Source organism: Rhyacophila brunnea, unplaced genomic scaffold (assembly GCF_057557595.1).
Source record: "Rhyacophila brunnea isolate RB1 unplaced genomic scaffold, BYU_Rbru_1.0 scaffold_7, whole genome shotgun sequence".
Classification (NCBI taxonomy): Eukaryota; Metazoa; Arthropoda; class Insecta; order Trichoptera; family Rhyacophilidae; genus Rhyacophila; species Rhyacophila brunnea.
The window spans coordinates 20,633,646-20,654,850 of NW_028233339.1; the positions used below are offsets into that span (position 1 = coordinate 20,633,646).

General features: G+C 34.5%; 2 protein-coding genes across 2 annotated transcripts in view; one reads left to right on the top strand and one right to left on the bottom strand.

Moving 5' to 3' along the window:
- The window catches only part of r (carbamoyl-phosphate synthetase 2, aspartate transcarbamylase, and dihydroorotase rudimentary), a 101,440-nt gene that overhangs the window by 15,990 nt on the left and 64,245 nt on the right, over positions 1-21,205 (bottom strand). The gene's annotated exons all lie outside the window — the stretch shown is intronic.
- Positions 106-19,528, top strand: LOC147064608 (uncharacterized). The gene is made up of 4 exons (XM_085957617.1): positions 106-458; positions 14,706-15,007; positions 16,608-18,628; positions 18,837-19,528. The coding sequence occupies exons 1-4, from the start codon at positions 142-144 to the stop codon at positions 19,401-19,403; spliced, it is 3,207 nt and encodes a 1,068-aa protein (XP_085813743.1). The 5' UTR covers positions 106-141; the 3' UTR covers positions 19,404-19,528.

Below are 21,205 nucleotides of genomic sequence, written 5' to 3' on the forward strand. Positions count from 1 at the left end.
AAAGAAAAACTAAAAAAAAACTACTTCTGACATCGCGGCACGTGAATACTTTCAGTGACAAAACTAAACATGGTGATAAGTGAATGAAATCAAAAGAAGAAATAAACCACAAAGAAAGAAGTGATAATTAAGTGCGGATTAATGAATATGGGCAACGGAAAATCCAAGAAGCCGAAGGGGGCACAGAATTTTTTCGAAAACGAAAGAAACAAGCAGCTGGAAAATGAGCGGAGAAAACGGGAGAGTAACAGGCCCAGCGGGGTGAGGCAGAGGGAAGACGTCGCACCCGCGAGACCCCCTCGGCCGGAGAAACCACTACACCAGAAGCAGTTCACAACTACCATCTCTTACGACGAAGAGGCCATCAAGAGGATGAGGTATCAGATGAAGAACGATGCCGATGCATTTTTGCTCAACAATATTATGATGTCGGTGCAGTTCTTCGAGAACTATGAGAGGTAACTAACTATTAACAATACATTTTTATTTTATACTTTGATACACCTATGCATATTGTTTATATGTGATAATACAGCGTCGGCCTATAGTGTCGTGGGTCCCAGGTTCGAATCCTGGGTCTGGCAGGTATACGTCATATTATTGTTTTTCAATTTGTGTATGAGTCAGAGTATGGACCTAATAGATTGAGCAAGTGGCTGACATCCATTTCTTGTAAAAACAAAATCTGTTAATACAAACCTCCAATCTGTGGTAACTGGAGGCCCATATAATCTTATTAGGATCGGACATGGTCGAAAAAAAAATCATATTATAATACAGAAATAAAGAAACTAAGTTAGTAAAAGAATAGTAAAATAAATGAAGTGGGGAAAATGTGAAATAGATTAGTGCACCACATATTATACTACTTCACAAACAACTTACGGTGTGTAGGTAGGTATATATTATTAGGTATACAGCATGTAATAAATATACATAAACTATAATCGTCGTAATTAAGTAGGATGCCCGTTAGCTTAATTGGACAATCACACTGATGCCAATTCACCGGGTACAGGTTCAAGTCCCGTCGGGTATCGTATTTTTTCTAGTATGTATATGCATGAAATGTTTTCAAATTAATTATGTTGAATATACATAATCATTGTATCAATATAAATTAAAACTTTTTTTTCTGAGGATACGCGATGATATAGCATAGGTATAGGCCCACAAAGGGGAGCTGACAGGGTTCTAACCTGGGGGGCCGAGATTAGGGGAGCCCGCGTGGCGGGTGCACCAGTTAAGTGAGATAAATAAACATCACACATTTTAAAATATGTCGTTGTGCGATGCAATTTGGTGTGATATGATGATTGATGTAATTAAATGATTAAGTATTCGCTAGAAATATATTTTATAATTATTTATACTAGTAATGTATTTCCTGACTAATAAAAATAAATGACCAATTGAGTCGCTTAGAATCATAACTCACATATTGCAATTTTGTCGTTTTTTAGTTAATTATGCCAAGTGATTCTAAATGAATTAATCTATATACCGAAAAATAGTTGAGTATTAAAAGTCAATTTAAACCATGTGAAAATCGTTGACAAAGTTCATTGTTGGTGTAATATGTCGTATATTTCAAAGAATGGAGTTTTGTCACCAACGCCTTCCTAACCAATCGGGGAGCTCTATTTCTCATAGTATGCTGTATGTCTGCAACGTTAGGAGTATTAGGTATATATATTTAAAAAAAAAAAGTTATTCGACTCTCTCACTCATTAATATTCTAGGGAGTTCAATACTGTTCTTCTAATTACAAAAAATAGTGCTCTGTTGGTTTTTAGCGATTATCTCAAAACTTGATTTTTGGAATATGTGAGTTATGATTCTAAGCGACTCAATTATCCAATATGGCAAAAGGTACTCGTAGCATGTTACTTGTTTATCCCAAAAAGGGGCCGCGATGAGTGAGTGCTTCATAATATATGATATGAGTGCCGACAACACAATAATTCAAGTGGATTAATTTTACAATACAATGATGTGCGTTTATCTCACTTATCTGGTCGATCGCCCAGGCTAGAGCCCTGCCAGCCCTCCCTTTGTGGGGGCCATGGTGATTTCCAAAGTTCAGTGCAATTCTCGTCTGGCAAATCGTCTCGATTCCTTTTCTAAGTGTTAGAGTCTGCCTTCCACTGAGTAACCACCGATCAACAAATTTTGAAGGATCGAAAAGTGTCAAAGGTGGTCCGACGAGTTTGATGAAAAAAAGTGCCGAAACTGTTTTGGTCTTCAACGAAGCTCTTATTGGCGTAATTTCATTTGCGAAAATTCGCGTTCACATTCACTTGAAGAAATGGTAATAGAATTCAATTCATATAACAAACGCGATAGTTTTTCAAGATATGTCTTTTCATATCGACTGTGTTTAGGAAAAAGGGCGTAACCCTCGATTTTTCTAAAAGTGATTTTATTAGATATTTACAACGCATGCAACTAAATACACGTTCTGTAAAAAGGAAGTAAGCCGCAAATGCCAAATTATTATCCTAAATTCAGGTTTTAATTGAGCTTTAATTAAGTTTTGGTTTAAGGAAAAAAGCATTTACCCTCAATTTTAATGATTTTTGTAATAATTTCTTTAATTATCATTAGATCGAGAAGATATTACACCAAATCATCAATCATCTTGCACCCAATGTCTGTGCTTATTTTTTTTTTAAATATTGAACCAAAATCATTCAAAAAACGTTTTTTGCCTCTCCTGTAAAATTTGTTCTGTGAGGGTTACGCCCTTTTTCCTAAACACGGTCGATATGAGATGATTCAGGAAAATTAGCTTGTACTATGTAAGCGCGAACATTGTTTCGTCTAATTGCTTTTGAAACAATAAAAATTCCGTGAAAAAATGTGCCGGAACGCCGTTCCACGGCGTTACATGACAAAAAAGCCCTGGGTACAACTGTACATTGATACATACGTTACCTAATATTTGATTTCTGTAAAATACAGGGGACACGATTCCAATGTCCAAATCGTCCTTGCAATAAACATACAATATACAACGGCCTCCTTGTGGTAATGTCTAGAGTAGACTCTAGCTAGACGTCGTAGTGTGCGGAGAGTCTTAATTATTTGTAAAATATTAACTTCAGCAGACAATCCTGACTAATAAAGTAATAATAGGATTATCGTCATTCTTCTCGAGATAATGCCACGTCCTTATAATGATTATTTTGAGATAGGTACGCAAAATTCCTAATGAATTATGCATTTATTGGACAGATTAGTGATGTTTTTATTAAAATTATCTCACGAGTACAATTACTTCAAAATTATTAAACTAATATTATTTATAAAGATCTTATCATTATCAATTAAAATATCTGCCATTATTTTTGATATCGTTTTACAATCAATACGCGCAAAAGATAACAATAATTATTATTATTAATATTGAAGAATGAATTAGGTGAGTATGCCTTCTTTTTTATAATTGAGCCTGACATTAAAAACGAAATAATGTAAATGTGGTGATTCGGGATTTCGACGAGTTCATATATCTGGGATCACGCATCACCCCTCAAAACGACATCAGCCAAGAAGGTTAGCAGAAGGATTACTCTGGCAAACAAATCTTACTACGGTTTACAGAAACACTTCAGATCAAGACTCCTCTCAAAGAAAACTAAGATAAAGTTATACAAAACCCTCATCAGACCCATATTAACCTATGGGTCGGAATGCTGGGTTTTATCAAAAAAAGATGAGAGGAACCTGGATATCTTTGAAAGAAAGATATTAAGAAGAGTCTTCGGAGCTGTATGTGAGGAGGATGGCACGTGGCGAGGAAGGTACAACCATGAATTATATGCGTTGTATGAAGATCCCCCTGTAGTCTCACACGTGAAAGTGGGGCGACTTCGTTGGGTAGGTCATGTCTCAAGGATAGAAGACATCCAACTACCAAAGAGGCTTCTCTTCAACAGACCAGAAGGGAAAAGGAAAGTCGGGAGACCTAGACTGCGGTGGCTGGACTGTATCGAAAGAGACACAGCATCCCTGAGACTGAGGAGATGGAAGGAGTTTGCGGCAGATAGAGGGGAGTGGAGACGTTTCCCGGAGGCGGCCAAGACCCACATTGGGTTGTAGTGCCGATGATGATGATGATGATGATTTGGGAGTTTGCATGATTTTAATTCATGGCATGAATGCCCGCCCACCTGTACATATATTTATTTTAAATCAGTTGTTATTTACTACATATGAGCAAGAATGTTGAAGAAAACCTTAAATAATATAAATGGAACCCAAACGTATCAAAATTTACCAGAAAAGGACACCCGGTCTATCTATTTTGAAAATAAACTGTGGAGCTTGAATAGAAAGTGACACTTAGTACGGTCGTACATAGAAAATCGTCTTGAGTGGGGAGGGGATATGGTCATAAATCAAAACCGCCGGCAATGATGCAACTCTCTTCCGCGCACACAGGCGGAACCATGCCAATGTTACTAGACAAGCCAAAATTAATGAAAACAGCATCTGCACATGCGCCCATGTCCAGTGAAATTTGTTACATGTGACAAGGATGTTTTTTTTTCACCAAAGATGTCACACTGACGTGTCCTGTAAATGAAATTCAACATGTTGCAGTCGAGACGAGTTTTTATGTGCGACGGGGCTGCTTATTATGACAAACTGAAACCACAGAAGGCTCGACCTGGTAGAAAAGGGGTTTCTTCAACATAGTTTTAATTTACTATAACCCCATAATACCTGTTTAGTTTAAACAGTAAACATTATCATGTACCTATACACGAAATCCAAAGTTTCTGTTTATATTATAATGACTAAATTACACGAATTGATTCACATTTCATATGCGCGTTTCGACTAAACCAACATTCTATAAGACCATGCGTCGTTACTTCTAATGAAATAGTGAAAAAAATGCCAAAATTTAACCACACATAAGCAAGTATTATTTCAAATGTTTTTATACGCGGTGAAATAAAAATAAAGGTTGACATTAATTGTGTCGCGGCCATGTGTATCTTATCTTGGTCTGGACTGGACATAACGTACACCACAATATGCATGGTGATGGAAATATTGCTAAATTTAGAAAAGACCTAATTAGTTAGATATCATTTTAGCATCTATAAATGTTATACAACAAAATCAATGCTACTCGTATAATCAATTTTATTTTGAAAACTTGAATTTTACATCTTTACATAAAATAGGTCATATTACTGTATTTTTTTCACGGATAAATAAAATAAATCATTTCAACAACTCGTTTCCAAAATGCGGACCTTATTATTATCCCAATTTATCGCAAAATTTATTATGATATAATTTAAAAGGCTGATGAAAATTTTGATAACTACGCATGTATGCATTGTTTTAAAAAAATGTGATAGATAATAAAAATATAATCGGAGGAAAATATATTTGCTATAAGATAAAATAATCACGTTGCTTCTGCATGTTTCTTGTTATTTTTATACATAAATCAGACTTCGGTATAATAATTATTTAATAATTGCTTAGTCATTTTACATACCTATTCAGAAAACTTTACCGTTTAGTCATTCATGTATGGCTATTATGTCTACTGGAGTTACGCGAAAATTCGAAAAAAACCTATTTTCCCTTATATTATTAAATTTGTCAGTTGAATGGCGTCCCACCCTTACGAATACAAACAGGCACTACTATTCGAAATGTAACTTTCCTAAGCTTTTCTGGGCGAAAGAATGTATTATCTCGAACCCCTTGCAATAATAAAATAAAAATCGATTCGATAACAGCGTATATTGTATAATTATCATATTATGAATGTGCTTTGTGACATGTGTAATTAATTATAAATGTGTCAAAGTACCTTAAGCCCCAGTATGAACTAGTAGTACATACATTTGGAAAGTTATAAAAATATATAAAATTCAAACTCCGATAGTTATTCAACGCCTGAGAGATTCACAGTGGTTCATTGTATTTCCGTTTATCTTGTATTGTGGCTAGGCATTGCAATATCGGTATTTCAAAACCGGTATTCCAGTATTTATCAATAACGAAATACCGGTTTTAAAAATCCAAAATACCGGAATTTTCGGTGTTAAGAAACCACAAGTCTTTAAGATGAATTTCATAATATCTCTTCATTACTTTGTACTGTATTGCCTATTTAATTGAGTGTATAAGTTATGTGCTGCTAAAATGCAAATATATTGACTGGATCCGACAGAGGTGAAATAATAATAAAACGAAATCCATATTTTTAAAATTGTCGCGATAAATTAACATAATATTATTTCGAGATAGAAAAGATCCGTGACAATTAATGTTCAATAAATTATTCTATAATAAAATTATTGAAGACTGTACAAACGTTGAATTGAAGAAGCTTTTCCTCAGCCGCACTTATTTGCACTTACTGAACTAGCCTATTTGGGGGTTTTAATCAAAATTATTATCAATATATTCAAATTATTTGTAAAACTCAACAAATCTACAATATTATGATCAATACACATTTGTCAATATAATAAATGTAGGTAGGTGAAATTTTGCTGTAAAAATGTTTTAAAGAGATTTTAATAGCTATATTTACTGATAAGTACTTACTTCTGTTTATGTTTTAACGAATACCGGTATTCAATATGAAATACCGAAAAACCGGTATTGATATTTTCTTTCGGTATTGCAATCCCTAATTATTATGGCTTCATCCTACCCGTAGCCGTAGGTACATTGCGAATCATCGATATAGTAGGACGATAAAAGACACGAAGAAGACAAGAATTAAATTATTATGAACATGACGTACAATAGAACCTCAAATGTCCAGACTCCAGACGAATGGCGATAAAAATAGATACCTAATCCAGATAAGTAAAATTCAACTATTTTACTTTCGGAATCTGCATAATCGATGCCTGCTTATTCGAGGATTTAAGTATTATACCGTTTTCGTGTGTTCTCAGTTCGTTTACTAAACGACGATACTACATACATAACCTAAAAAAATAATTGCAGTCAAAGGAAACTGCACTTTTTGCGTAGTGGCAAACGTCGATAAAGAGGCTTCACGTCAGTGAATACGACGCTTACGTTTCAGCTGATTCTGTATTACTCTAAATCAGACATGGGAAAACTTTTCGGATGAAGGGCCACCAGTGACGTCCCGTGGGGGTAGGCAGATTGAGCGTCGCTTGGGGGCGGCAGTTACTCTAAGGGCGGTAAATCGAGCTACCTAAACTTAGTAATAACGAAAATATCTTTCTATTAAAAAATTCAACTCACTGGTTTTGTCGAGTTCACGATATCTAGTTTACTTCCGTTGCCCTGCGACGCTTTGGTGACCAGAAACGAAACGTACAGATTTGTGAATAATTATTCTGATATTTTGTTAGTAATGTATTCATACAACACATTTCTTAGATATTGGACTCATGAAAGCATGATAAAAATAATGTATAAAAAAATGAGGCGGAATTTTATCTAGGGACGTCACTGAGGGCCACATTAGGAATATAAAACGAACGGCGGACCCCGCAAGTAAAATAATATTTTTAGACAAACATTATTTATTATCATGAAAAGGAAATTTTAACATGTTCATCGGTGACGCTTGATCGTAAAGAGTTTTTATTGATATTCATAATTGAAAATGTTTGTTCACATAATGTAGGTTGATCCAAAAATAACCAACATTTTTCGAGCAGAATCTTTGAAGTTGCTAAATCATAATTATAGTAAAGTTAGTTGTCACTAAGCGCTTCCGGAAACTTTCTCTGTCACACTCACATGCCAGTTTTTTTCAGGCCTTGGTTTAGTATTAATTTTATGCTATAGTAAATAAGATACAATCTCTCTCGTAGAGATAATACGGTAGATACAGCGAATCTCTAATCTGACCAATATTTGTTATAATTTCGAGTGAAAATTACCATTTAGCAATGCTAAGTAATTAGTTTAATATATTCAAAAATGTCTCATTTTAATGAAACCGCTACCATTATAATAAATAACGCGTCTACTCAATTAAAATTGCATGAATAAATTTTAATATTTTCATGTACAAACACCTTCAAACTACAATCTCTTTCGACAATTTTTAAGGAGAATTTTGTACTCGAAATTGACTCACTCTGTTTAGTAATGGTTGCTATAAAAATAAAGTGTGTAATAAAAAAATAATTAAATTAACAATCATCCGTCTATCTGCACACTTAATTCTGTAAATACACATTTTTAAAATGAAAATATCATGCCACAAAATGAGAATGCATATTAATCATATTAATATTATTATGTTTAGAGATTTTTAGGTTTTTTTTTAACCATGTCCGATCCGAATAAGATCATATGGGCCTCCACAGAGTGGATGTTTGTATTGACAGATTTTGTTTTTACGAGAAATGGATGTCAGCCACTTACTCAACCTATTAGGTCCATACTCTGACTCATACACAAATTGAAAAACAATATGTGTACATGCTAGAAGATCCAGGATTCGAACCTGGGACCCACGACGCTGTAAATAATAGTACAAATCGCTTAAACCGCGCGGCCATCATGGGTTTTTTCGTAGTAAATAAATAATCGTATAAATATAATATTTAGGGTGCATGGTTCTAAAGTGAACCAAAACCATCTAGAGTAGTTTTATATAAATGTTGGTTAAACTCCTTATGTATAAAGATTCTTGATAAGAAATTTAAAAAAATATGCATACTACATACCTACTACATTTAGAAATATAATTAGTAATTTATCAGAAAAATAAAAGTTACGAAATTAAATTTAGTAATCTTTTCAGATTATCTTATGTTTATTTACGAGTGGGAGAGGGGGTCGTTTTAAAACTGAACACCCCATTTATCAGGGCTCGTATCCAAGATGTGTAAACCGTTTCAAAAAACTTTGATCTCAAAATAAATGATAAAATGATTCTGGAAATGAGATTCAAATGTGGAAATACGATCTATCCTGCAATCAACTTGTATCCATTTCCATATATTATTATATTATAAGTATACTATGCCACGTGACATCAAACTACCTTAATGTAGCAGTTAATGAATAATAAAGCAATTACATAATTGATTTATGGTCTAAGAGCAGGAACCTAAAAGTTAATTATAAAAACTCCACTAATTAACATAGTGCACGGGATGTGACAAATATTGAAAGTATTTGAAGACACTGGAATTACTTGGGAAATTGGAACAATATTACCTTATATTTATACTTTTCTTGTTTTATCTGTAACGCATGGGAGAAAACATATTGTAGATGAGAGCGTAAATACTAAATTTGAAAAATCAACCAAAGGAATCGTTTATTTTAATCGGGGAGTGAAAGAAAACAAATGATAGGATACTCTCATAATAGTTTGACAGATGCTTACAGTGTATTAGTAGCATATCGTCTATATAGAAAATATTAAACGACATTACAATAATTAATTGATGACATTTCTGTTACAGAATGTTGGTATTTTTTTCTAATAAGTTTTAAAAATATTATTATTCTACAATGTATTGACATAATCTAGTATGTAAGTAAGGGAATGTATGGGATGGAGTTATTGATGTATCTATCTAGTTAATAAAATACAGGATTCTTATCACAATATCGGCAGTTTTGATGATAAAAAACTAGGAAACGTAACCAATAAACATTATTAACTTATTTCCTAAGATAAGATTGTGTGTATTACAATGGAATGTTTAATAATGGCGTGTGAAGGATTATCTTTATATTATAACGGCGATTTTCTTTGACCTAAAGATAATATTTTCTAAGTATCAGTGCACCTGCATAATAATGTATGCACAGTGAACACTATTAGCAGTGGTCAAGGTCATATAATTGTGGATTAGGTACTTAGCACTTCTTAATTGACCAATTGTGTAGCCATACTACAGATCCTGTAGAAATGTTACGAATTCGCCATAGATACTCATTGATAGATTTCAAGGCAGCGTATGATAGCGTAAGTTCGTAATCCGATGAACATTGTGCCATGTAACTGAGGGTTGGTTTATTCTCAAAGATTGTGAGACTGACTAGACTCACCCTACTAAAAATGCGTTGTGAGGTTAGAATTCAAAATGCGACGTCGACATTATTTGAAACATTAACAGGTCTCAGAAAAACGGGATTTAGACACATACAGGGAACTCAGAAATAATGGGAACTGAAATACATAACGTAACAAAAGCAAGCAACCGATCTCGAGTAAGGAAGAATACGGAAAAAATTTCAACACCTTTCAAGAATACGTATACGTCGAATACTAAAAACTGCTCTCGGTATATGCATTCACGGTCATTTAATATTGGTGTATTACACACACTATTGCACGTGTATAATGCGTGTTTTATTTTCGTAAGTCACTCACACATTCAAAACCCTGTATCAACATGTGGCGTATAGAACATAGCCTATCGGTATTCTATTTATTATCTGTTCTGTGGGCACATATCTTTTGTGGACTCATAAGAATGACTGGCATTAACATTAATACACCGATACCTTTAAATTAGTATATGCAGATGACATTAACACCACAGGGTGAAATTAAAATGAGGAACACCATCACTAGGAGTCACCAAATAATATGTAACCATTTAGATCAGCGATGGCAAATGCGTGGCACGCGTGTCCAACATGGCACACTAAAAGTTTTCAACAGCACGCCAAAAAAATTAATTCCTTTTATTTTTTATATTCAAAACGATTATAGCGGAAAAATAATAAATCATAGTGAAATCATTTTGATGTATGTACTGTAATTATTGATTTGCAATCTAAAACTGAAAAATTTGTAAATATGTGAAAACGTATTGAAGAATAATTATTGGAATGTCATCGGCTTTCTCAAATTGATGAATCGGAATGCCGAATTGAAAACATAATATTAAAAACATGGAAAATCATGCCCGATACTTTTGTATCTATTAAAAATCTAGCAATTCCGTTGTTGACCATTTTTTCTTCCACGTACTCATGTGAAAGAATTTTTTCTATATTGAATCATGTAGGTACCTACATCAAAGACTAGAAATAGGTTAACAAAGGAATATTCAGCAGCATGTATTAATTTGCAATCAACGACATAATAATATGTAAGTTATATATCCGTCTGATGTAAAAAGTGAACAACATGAAACAAAAAACCTCAAACAAAAATTAGTGTGTTATTAAATTTAATGTTTTATATTACTTTATATTCTTTCATTTTATGTGTATCATTTATTATATTCAATAAACAATATAGTTACCAATGTACCTAATTGGTTTAATTTAATATATTCAATAAATATGATTCAGTTTATATCATGTGTAGGTATACCTAAAAAGGAATGGCACAACAACAGAACATGCTATTTGGCAGGAAAATACGCTAGATTTTGTAAAAATAAAATTGCAAGTAAAATTACATATTTTACCAAGAACGAAGCAATATGTATGTACGTTTCCTTTCACGTGTCGAAAAAACTGCAAAAATTTAAACAAATGTCCATATCGCCCATGAGAAAACAATACCTCGTATGCCACAAAACACCAGATGAAGAAAACTCTCTACAGTCACTATAAATGTATTATTTCACCATTAAGACTAATAGTAGAATACGAAAAATACGTGATAAATTTGATGGAATCATAGAGATTATATAGATTTTCTTCATCTCATGTACAGATAGTGTCATGTGGCATACGAGGTATTGTTTTTTCATGAGCGATATGTGTAAAAAACACACATTTTAACAGAAATATATTTCATTATTTACAACAAATACCTACATATTGTGTCAACGGCGTTCAAGTTTCGTTTCGTGTTTGAAGACGAGAGCTTCTTTCTTGTAGGGCAGACATAGAGAATTACCTTTGAGATTTAGATGAATAAATGTAAATTATTATTTTATATTCGGAATATGTAATATTATATCTATAAAAACATTAAATAATACAGCCAAACCCGAAATCGATGACATAGAAAAATTGAATCCCCGATAATCGTCAAACTAATGTAACGTACCTAAGCACACATTAAATTATAATAAATGATACCATTCACTATAAAGCCATGAATTCTCATATCGCGCATGAAAATAAATAAACTAAATATCTAGTGTATTTTCAGCACATTCAAAGCTGTTGGAGGCATAAAAACGCTAGTCAAAAACGCCACAAGCTAGATGCGTTTTTTGCACGCTAGATGCCTATTGAAAAATGCTAGATCAGGCAAGTGCCAGCAAGAAGAAGAAGCAGTGGTGTACTAGGGTTGGAATGGTCTGATACTTTTTTTATAAATCGTAATGGCAAAATATTTTTTATGTTTCGGCACGTATATTGATGATTTAAATTTATTGAACTCTCATGGCCAAGTTTCAAATAATACCTACATATTATCTAGACGTTTATATACCTATGTATTCATTGTAATTTATCTTATTAAGTGGATTTTGTGGTAGGTAGGTACCAACTACAATCATGGCAATCTTCCTTTACTATATCGTGATTCGTGAATGATCGGCTATCGTACATTTGATGTAATGATGATTTATTATTTATTATCAACATACAGTGTAGAGTTTAATTACTTATACAGCTGGTTTGGGTGCAAGAAGTAATGGCTATGTTCTAATCTAGATGAATAAACAGAAACATTTTATTTTAATAAAAAGGCAGGTTCAAAAAATACATGCATGATAGGTACCTACGACGTATCAGCTGACTAATAAATAATAACACATAAGAAGTGTAGAAAGAATTCTATTAAAAAGCAAATCGTGATTTCGTGAGCGCTCGTATTAAGGCCCGGTCTCTTCACAATGGCCCAAGTCAAGCGATTGTTGGAGCCACAGAACAGATTAATAAATATAATTTCGATAGGCTATATCTATCCCAATACAGGTTTTTGAATGTGTGAGTGTCCCACGAAAATGAACCACACATTATAGACGTGCAATAGTGTGTGATAAATACACCAATATTGAATGAGCGTCAGTGCGTAAAACGAGAGCAGGGGGCTTATGTTAGAACTTGCGAGTTGTAGTCGCCCGGTCGACATGACGTCATATGACATCATTGTGACGTACTACCGGAGTGATAATAGCATTCGAGAATATAACGCTACTAAAATAATGGCGTTATCCATTGTCCCCATACACAAATAGGTGTTTCAGCATAATAATATCTATGGTGAGCCGTGTGCGTTGGACGGCTTGCCTCGAGCGTGTATTGGCTGACGTCACAATTACGTCATGTCGTCGGGTAACTTTATATCACTAGTTAGAACATAGGGCTGCAGTTGTCAGAACGAATGCGAACACGTATTCTTGACATATTTAAGTTTATCCCATATTCTTCCACACTCGAGATCGGTTGCCTCTTTCTCCACACTCGTTAGGTATTTCAGTTCCCTGGTTGGCGCCCTTTGATGCGTATTGAAAACCGACACTGTGTCGGTAGACGGCAGACATTTGCTGGCCTTCGCGAATGTCACTGTTCACGATGGTGAGCGCCACGTGACCACAAACATTAATTGTCCGACTTGGGCCATCGTGTGGAGCCAGCATTACATTTAAAATCTTGAGATTGTCCAAGAATAAATGCTTTGTTTTCTTTCTCTGCCACTACAGCCAGAGGTGGACCTTATCTGCCTCAAGTAGTAAACTCATATATTCTGATCGAACCTCCGTGCTCCTTCAATGCCTGACTAATACAAAATATCTTCGTCTTAATCTCGTATGATGCCAGGGTACAGAATACAACACAGAAACAAAACCACAGACACCAATATACACGCGCGATGTATCATCATAGGGTTTTTGAGTATATATGCTTCATAACTTTGCACTACAGCTCTAGGATGACAATGATGTAATATATTCTAAAAATATTTTTTTATATAAATATTATCTGTTTATTTATTACTACATACTTAGTAGTATGTAGTAATAAATACTAATGTTATTACTAAACTACTAACTAAATGTTATTACTACATACATATTAATTAATACAAATGAATATCATTAGATCTAATTTTATGAGAGGTAATCAACCAAAGAGGCGTATCAGTGTAGTAGTAAAAAGTGCAAGTTATACAACGTATACTCTATCAGCGGCAATTTTCTTTGACGCAAATGACGCGATCGATTCGTCAGAAGATTTAAAAGGGGGCCTCAAAACAGTTCAAATCAGTCATACACTTATTAAATTATATCAAAATCTTAAAATGATGCGTAATTCTCACAAATTGATTAGGTATAAAATATTCCCCATAGTAGGTATAACACAATCATTGCAACTAAAATCAAAAGGGCCCAAACATAACCACTCAAACAGATCCGGACTGTTATGTATCAACAGTCGTCACTGACATTTTTAATAATAATCATTTTCTATGTGTTTTTTTGTTTCTTTTAACGCGGGGAGTCTCCAAGTCAGTCAGTTCGTCGGGCCCATAAGCCCGCCACTAAGTAGTTCTTATTAAATTAGCATTTTCAAAGAAGTTTGTTCCGATCTATAATAACGGTTTTATAAGCTGCGAGATTTGAGTATCATCGGTTCCATTATTGGCGATATAAATAATTGTATGAGTGTTTGAAAACCGCCCGTCAAATCCTTTCGACATAGTACCGCCATATTGATGTGACAATGCGTTGTATCATGTAGAATGCGGATTTATCGCGTGACTGTTAATTCAATTGTTAATATTTCAGGACGCTGTTCGACCTGAAGAACAACTCGGTGACGGACTGCGACGTGATGCTAAACAACAACATGGCGCAACATCACAAGCACGTCCTTATGCCTGACAAGCTGCAGGAGGCGGTGCACGCCAACGTCCAGTTCAGATGCGCCAAGACCGGCACCTGGGCGCCTACGGAAGCCATTCAACCCCAGAGAATGTTTGTCGTCCATGACAACGTCGAGGTTAACGCTCCTGGAGAGATTGACGACTATTCCACCGTTCTCGACACTCCCTATTACAGGATGCAGATGGAGGAATGCGGTGAAGCAGGTATTTAAAATTATTATGTTATTAATATCCTATATGTGTCTTTCGACACATTACCCTCGTTTCATACGCAACAAATATTATCGCACGATAAAAAGTCGCAAGACCGTTTTCCGTCAAAACGGTTGCAGTGGAGTGTGGAACTCACTATGTGGAAGCTTTCACATTAAACTTACGGCGAAAAATGGTCGCGCTATTTCCCGCTATCACTCGATACTATTCGCTGCGTGTAAAACGGTGTAAAAAAAATTTGTCTCATTTCTAAATTGTTTTGGCGGCAATATCTGGGCGGTTTTGGTTCGGGTGGTTTTGTCGGGACCCGTTGTCTACGTTATTTTCAAGAAGTTTTATCGTGTAACTTTGGAACGGGTTGAGATATCAATATTCTACTAAATTAACTAACTGGACAATTAAGTTTCATTCATATTTGTCCAGTGTTTTTTAAAGTTATAATTATAACGGAACAAACCAACAAGCATTTAAATAAATACTTGCATAAGTATTATTGAGATAGACAAAACGATGATCAAAATATTTTAGAATCACATATTGACACTTGAATTGTATTGTTGTCATTAATAATATGGTAGCAGCTTTATTTGGGCTTATCCGAAGACGAGACCCGTACAAGGATGCAAGAATGAAGTATGTATCTGAATGACAAATAATGCAAGTAACTAAATCTGTAATTAGGTCTACAGTATTGATGTAAGTACATAGATAAAAAGAAATGGCTGATAATAGATTTGGGAGTTTAGCGAAATATCTTGTTTCAGAAAAAAAATACGATTATAATAATTTTATTATTACGGAGATTTAAGTGGGGATTGCAGTACCGGTATTTCAAAACCGGTATTCCAGTATTTTTCGATTCCGAAATACCGGTTTAAAAAATCAGACAATACCGATATATTCGGTATTAAAAGTGGAAAGAAAATGTATTAATTAACATGGAAGGTTTAAGAAGACTGTATTATTTTTGTCTGGCTACGTCGTTTGTTTGTATTATCAGACCTAGTGGCGAATATTTTATGATTGAATAATAATTATATTCAATAATGGATTTGTCTGTGCCTAATTTTTTTACGTTTATCTACTAAAGAGTAGCTTATAAAATAATGAAAAAATAAAATTTTGTGAAAACAGTGAGCAAAATTGTATTTAGTTTTACTTATTACGGGATAAAGGTAAAGAAATTTAACAGATAATTTAATAGAAAATATGGTATTTTCAATCGGTATTGCAATCCCTAGATTTAAGTGATCTATATATCATAAATAAGCAATCGAAAAATATTATCTTGATGAACTATACACACATAATTTATTAGCTGGAAATTTACGAATAAGTACTTAATTGATGGTAAATGTACCTGTGCATGTGAATTATTTATTAGTTGATTTGATAGGTATGCACAATCTTATGCAAAAAAGGCTATTTAAAATCATTTAGATTTTATATTTTTTCAAAACGATTTGTCATTTATCACGACTGAGATCACTAGCTTGTCAAGTCATTGTACATTGATTGATATTTGTTGCAAAGTTCACAAAATGAAAAGTAGGTAAGCTAACGAATTTGATAAATATTTAAAATTTTGCAGGCTACGTGAAATTGAAGAAGCTGGAAATATTGGAAAATAAAACAAACCGCGAGGAATCGTTCAAAAAAATTAGCGAACGGAAAGATGATTCTTCAGACAGCGATTGCGATGTCGAATCGTCGGATTCGGAGACGATAATCGAAGAGGAAAAAATAGAGGTGACGGAAGGTGAGAATTTTATGAACGCTTTTAAAAAGAAGATAGAAGAAATCGAGAGTTCCTCCTCAGTGTCGAGCAAATTCGACAAAGATCTCATCAATACCGACGAGTCTGGGGACTTTGAAACTGGACGACGACTTAGTGGTATTTCAAAACCCACCAGTAAAGCCGTTATCAAAGGAACACTAATAAATTCACCATCACCAAAACTGACCAACAGCAATGAATCCGACGATTCTGGAAATGGACGACGACTTAGTGGTATTTCAAAAACGACCAACAAAGCGGTTATCAAAGGAAAATTAATAAACCCACTACCGCCAAATCTGGTTAACAGCGAAGAGTCTGGCGATTCTGAAAGTGGACGACGACTCAGTGGTATTTTAAAACCCTCCAACAGAGCTGTCAGCAAAGGAAAATTAATAAATTCACAACCACCCAAACCGAAGACAGTCAGACATAAAGTTCTCGAAAAGAAAGACACGCCAACTGTTAAAAAAATAAGTCCCACAGCAAGCGAAAGCTCCGGGTATAAGTCCAGCAATAGTCCGCAAGCAGAATCCAGCGGTAATGAATCTGACTATGGTTATGCAACAATAACTGCCGAAACGACTCCAAGGAAATTAGAAAAAAGTATAGTAGCCAAGTTATCTGATAGCACCAGTGTCATTCCTCTGAGGTGCATATCGCTGGTTGAAGTCAAAATAATGGCAGAAGACGAAGGCGATGATATCCAAGACGCGTATAACACTCGTCACGGAGCAAACGCTCAGAAAGAGCTCTTCAAAAAGGTGTATTACCTAAACTCCATACATTTCATGATTAACTTTTCCGATCTGTTCCTGATGAGATTAGCAGATCCTTTGGGATTTCCGCCGGAAGCCGTTCGAGAAGCGTCCACTCAAGGCGCAAGTATATACTGCCAACTGAACAAAGGAGCGAGAATTGCGGCCTTCGAAGTTCTGCCGGCCGTGAATTCTACTTGGCCGGTAGTCGCGAACGAATGGTTGATCAGAGAAAGGAATGTAATAACCAATCCCAGAACAAATTTTAGATATCAGTGGCCCACTCAGTATATTGTTAATAAAGCGAGAGGCTTCGGATGCCTCTCGGTTCCATTGGGATTCCGACCGACCAGAGGACCCAACGTCAACCAAAAGTACCAATGGAGAATTATGTTCCCGGCCGTCGAAAGGTACTTAGAGACTAGCTTAGCACACTCCCAAGTGAGGTGTTACATGTTTACGATATCTCTATTCAAAACTTTTATGAAGAATGATCTTTCGAAAGCTGGCCTCGATTATAGTCACGTGAGAAATCATTTATTCTGGCAGTGCGAAGATAATTATGCGAAATGGCCAGAAGATAGGTTGGGTGAAACGCTCCAAATATTTTTGAAATCAATGTATAAATACGTAATGAAACGGAAAATGGCAGACTACTTCATTCCGAAGTGCAATTTACTTAAGGGTATTCCAACTTCAGTGCTTTTGAAGCAGCAAAGGGTTATAGCAGACATATTAGAAGCTCCTGTCACACATTTACTGTCAGCTTTACGTAAACTCAAATATGTGAAACCGGACTTTTATCCTGTGCTTAACTACAGGGAATTGTACAGAATTTTAACCACAGCAGATGTCATTCGGATGGTCAATCCGAATTTGCCTATCGTCAGTAATGATTTTGAAGAAGACGAAGACTCTGACAAAGATGAAATGAAAGGGGCGGGATTTTGGGATGACATAAAAGCCAAAGACCCGGGATATAAATGGAAAAAACAAAATGCACAAATGATAAAAGCAAAGCAAGCAGAAGAGACTTTGATACACAACAGAAACATGAAGAAAAATACCAATCGAAAGGTAAATATATCAATTAATACAATGTACTGAAGGGTATGACGGTATTTAAATCATAATTGATATAAGATTTATACTTTCCCTTTTGGGAAAAAAAAATCCAAGAAATATTTAAATATAGGTGTACCAAGCAATCACTCTTCAACTATAATTCTATTCAATATCTTCAAATCTGTATTATTATTAAATTGTGGTCTACTCTTTCTTTCAGATTATCTTACCAAACTTTTTAGAACCAAACAGAAGACGACTCGTCCTGGAATTATTCATTCCTCATTTCATAGCGATGGGCGAGTGTAGCGATAGATTCGATGCGACCCGACAAGCATTAATATACATGGAGCACGCCCAGAGATTGTCCATACTGCTGAGAGAAGAACCGGGAGGAGAAATTCAAGCCAGCGAATATATCGACGCCACCAAGGAAAGAATCGATACGCTGGTAAAGAAGTTTGCCAAATCGGGTGGACCAAAGGTGCCGAAGAGAAACGAGAGCTTCAACGGAACCACGACAAGGCCGAGTTTTAGCGGAATAAAAAATATCAAAACAGAGCAATATGTCAATTTAGAGAATGTTAAACCGCAAGACACTTTCATAAGGACACCTCCAGCGAGTCCTACAGTTAAAACAGGCAGCATTGTACTGGCCGATATCCATACTGAGACTGAGAGACCGAAGGTTCTCCGGGCTATCTCATTTCAGAGGGTGGACGAAGAGTCAGAGAATGACTCTGATGATGAAGATGACGATGATGATGTAACTGAATCTAAATTGTAGGTAGTGCGCTAATAAAATGTTTTTCTTTAACTCTGAATCTAGATTGTTTATTACTTGTACATATTATATTTATTAAGTGTAGGTATATTCCGAAATATTAAAAACAAAAAGTTCACAAGTCTTAGCCCTGCGGCAAATGATCAATTTTTAGGAGGTGACAGTGAGCCGATAATTTGTAGGATGAAACTGAGTTGTGTAAATTAATTACCTTACTCTGCATATGACTAACAAATAATAGCGTTTGTACATACTCCCACAGTAGACCAGTTGGTAGAGCTTGTCTCTAAAGTCACGGGCGCAGGTTCGAATTCCGCATCTGATAAACATTAAATGTTGGGCAAATGGCTGATAAACAAAAAATCTGTTTAACTTCAACTCTGTGAAGGTATAATATATTATTATATTCTGATTATATTTAATGACAATGGTAATTCTAAATATAATACAATGGTAAGTCTAAATAAAAATTCTATAGGTAAACTATATATCCATTTCAACCTAAAAAAAATTGTCAGTAGCTGTCATCCACTAAAAATCAGTAAGGTTAGTTATCAACATGGCCTCAAGACATGACATTAATTGTCATATTATACTCCTTATGTATTAAGAATGGGAGTCGATTTCTATTCATCTGAGACTGTGTGCAGACGTAGTACAAGTGCTAAATAAGCAGGAAAAGCTCGCCTTCTTATTACTCTAACCTCAGATTTGTGTAAAAGTCGTGTGAAGTTGATTTAACAATCAAAAATGACCGCTTACAAATGTGGTCAATTAATTATTACTGCGTTAATAATTATTATCAAATTAAATAATATTGTATCTACATTTATAAGAAGTGACTATTTTTATTATTACTTGGAATAAAGAAGTTGGTACACTTTAAAATGTAATTATATTTTTTTTTGTATAGGTAATTATAGATCCGCCAATATAAGTTGTCCGTTGAGTGAGGGCGTCACATCGTCGCTGTAGGATTGGTTTGCCGAATAGACCAAATGTTCAGGAGATGAAAAACAAATTTCATAATCCTATATTTAAATACATGGAGATATTTAAATTGTTATTTTTACAGCATATGAATGATCTATTCATTACCATTACTAAGTAATTTACAGAAAAGGATGGTTCTAGTGCATTTAGATACAAAAAAACATTCTGCATTAAAAGGTCGATTTCGACAAAAACGGATATTCGACAAACCAATCCTATAGCGACGACATGCTAACATTTGACATATTCAATATTTCTTATACTGTGATGAGCTTAGTTCTAAATTTGAACACCTGACGATTTATGATGGTATATATTTGTATAAGTTATAAATAACTTTAAATTAATTAAGTATTTATTTTGTATATTGAAAATTATTGGAAAGTATTATATAATATTAAATTTAATTTTATCAATACTTGAAGCCTGTGCAGTTTGTTACCGTCATTAGATTAGCTGTCAAAAAATAAAATGCTAAAATTGATTATAAAGAAAAATTTGAGATAAGGAATTTCTTAATCATACCTACCCACTGAAATCTGTTAATAGACATGAGAAAAACGTATCGATGGAGCCTAAATATTATGAAAATGAAGCAAAAAAAAAATGATCTATGTTTTACTGATTAGATTAGCTACGAATAACTTCGCATTGCAGGTTCATTTGAAGGGATCTTCAACCTTCTACTATGCGATTTATTAACCAATTTACAGGGCCTAAGACAAGACTATATGTCTGCAATGAGTAGATAAATAACCAATGATGAAACACTTGGCATTATTATTCAGTTGAAATATCCTGTAGCATCTGCG

Coding starts and splice junctions, on each gene's coding strand:
- LOC147064608 (XM_085957617.1), top strand. CDS start 142: ATGAATATGGGCAACGGAAAATCCAAGAAGCCGAAGGGGGCACAGAAT. Junction 459..14,705: donor TTCTTCGAGAACTATGAGAG/GTAACTAACTAT, acceptor TTAATATTTCAG/GACGCTGTTCGACCTGAAGA. Junction 15,008..16,607: donor GGAGGAATGCGGTGAAGCAG/GTATTTAAAATT, acceptor AAAATTTTGCAG/GCTACGTGAAATTGAAGAAG.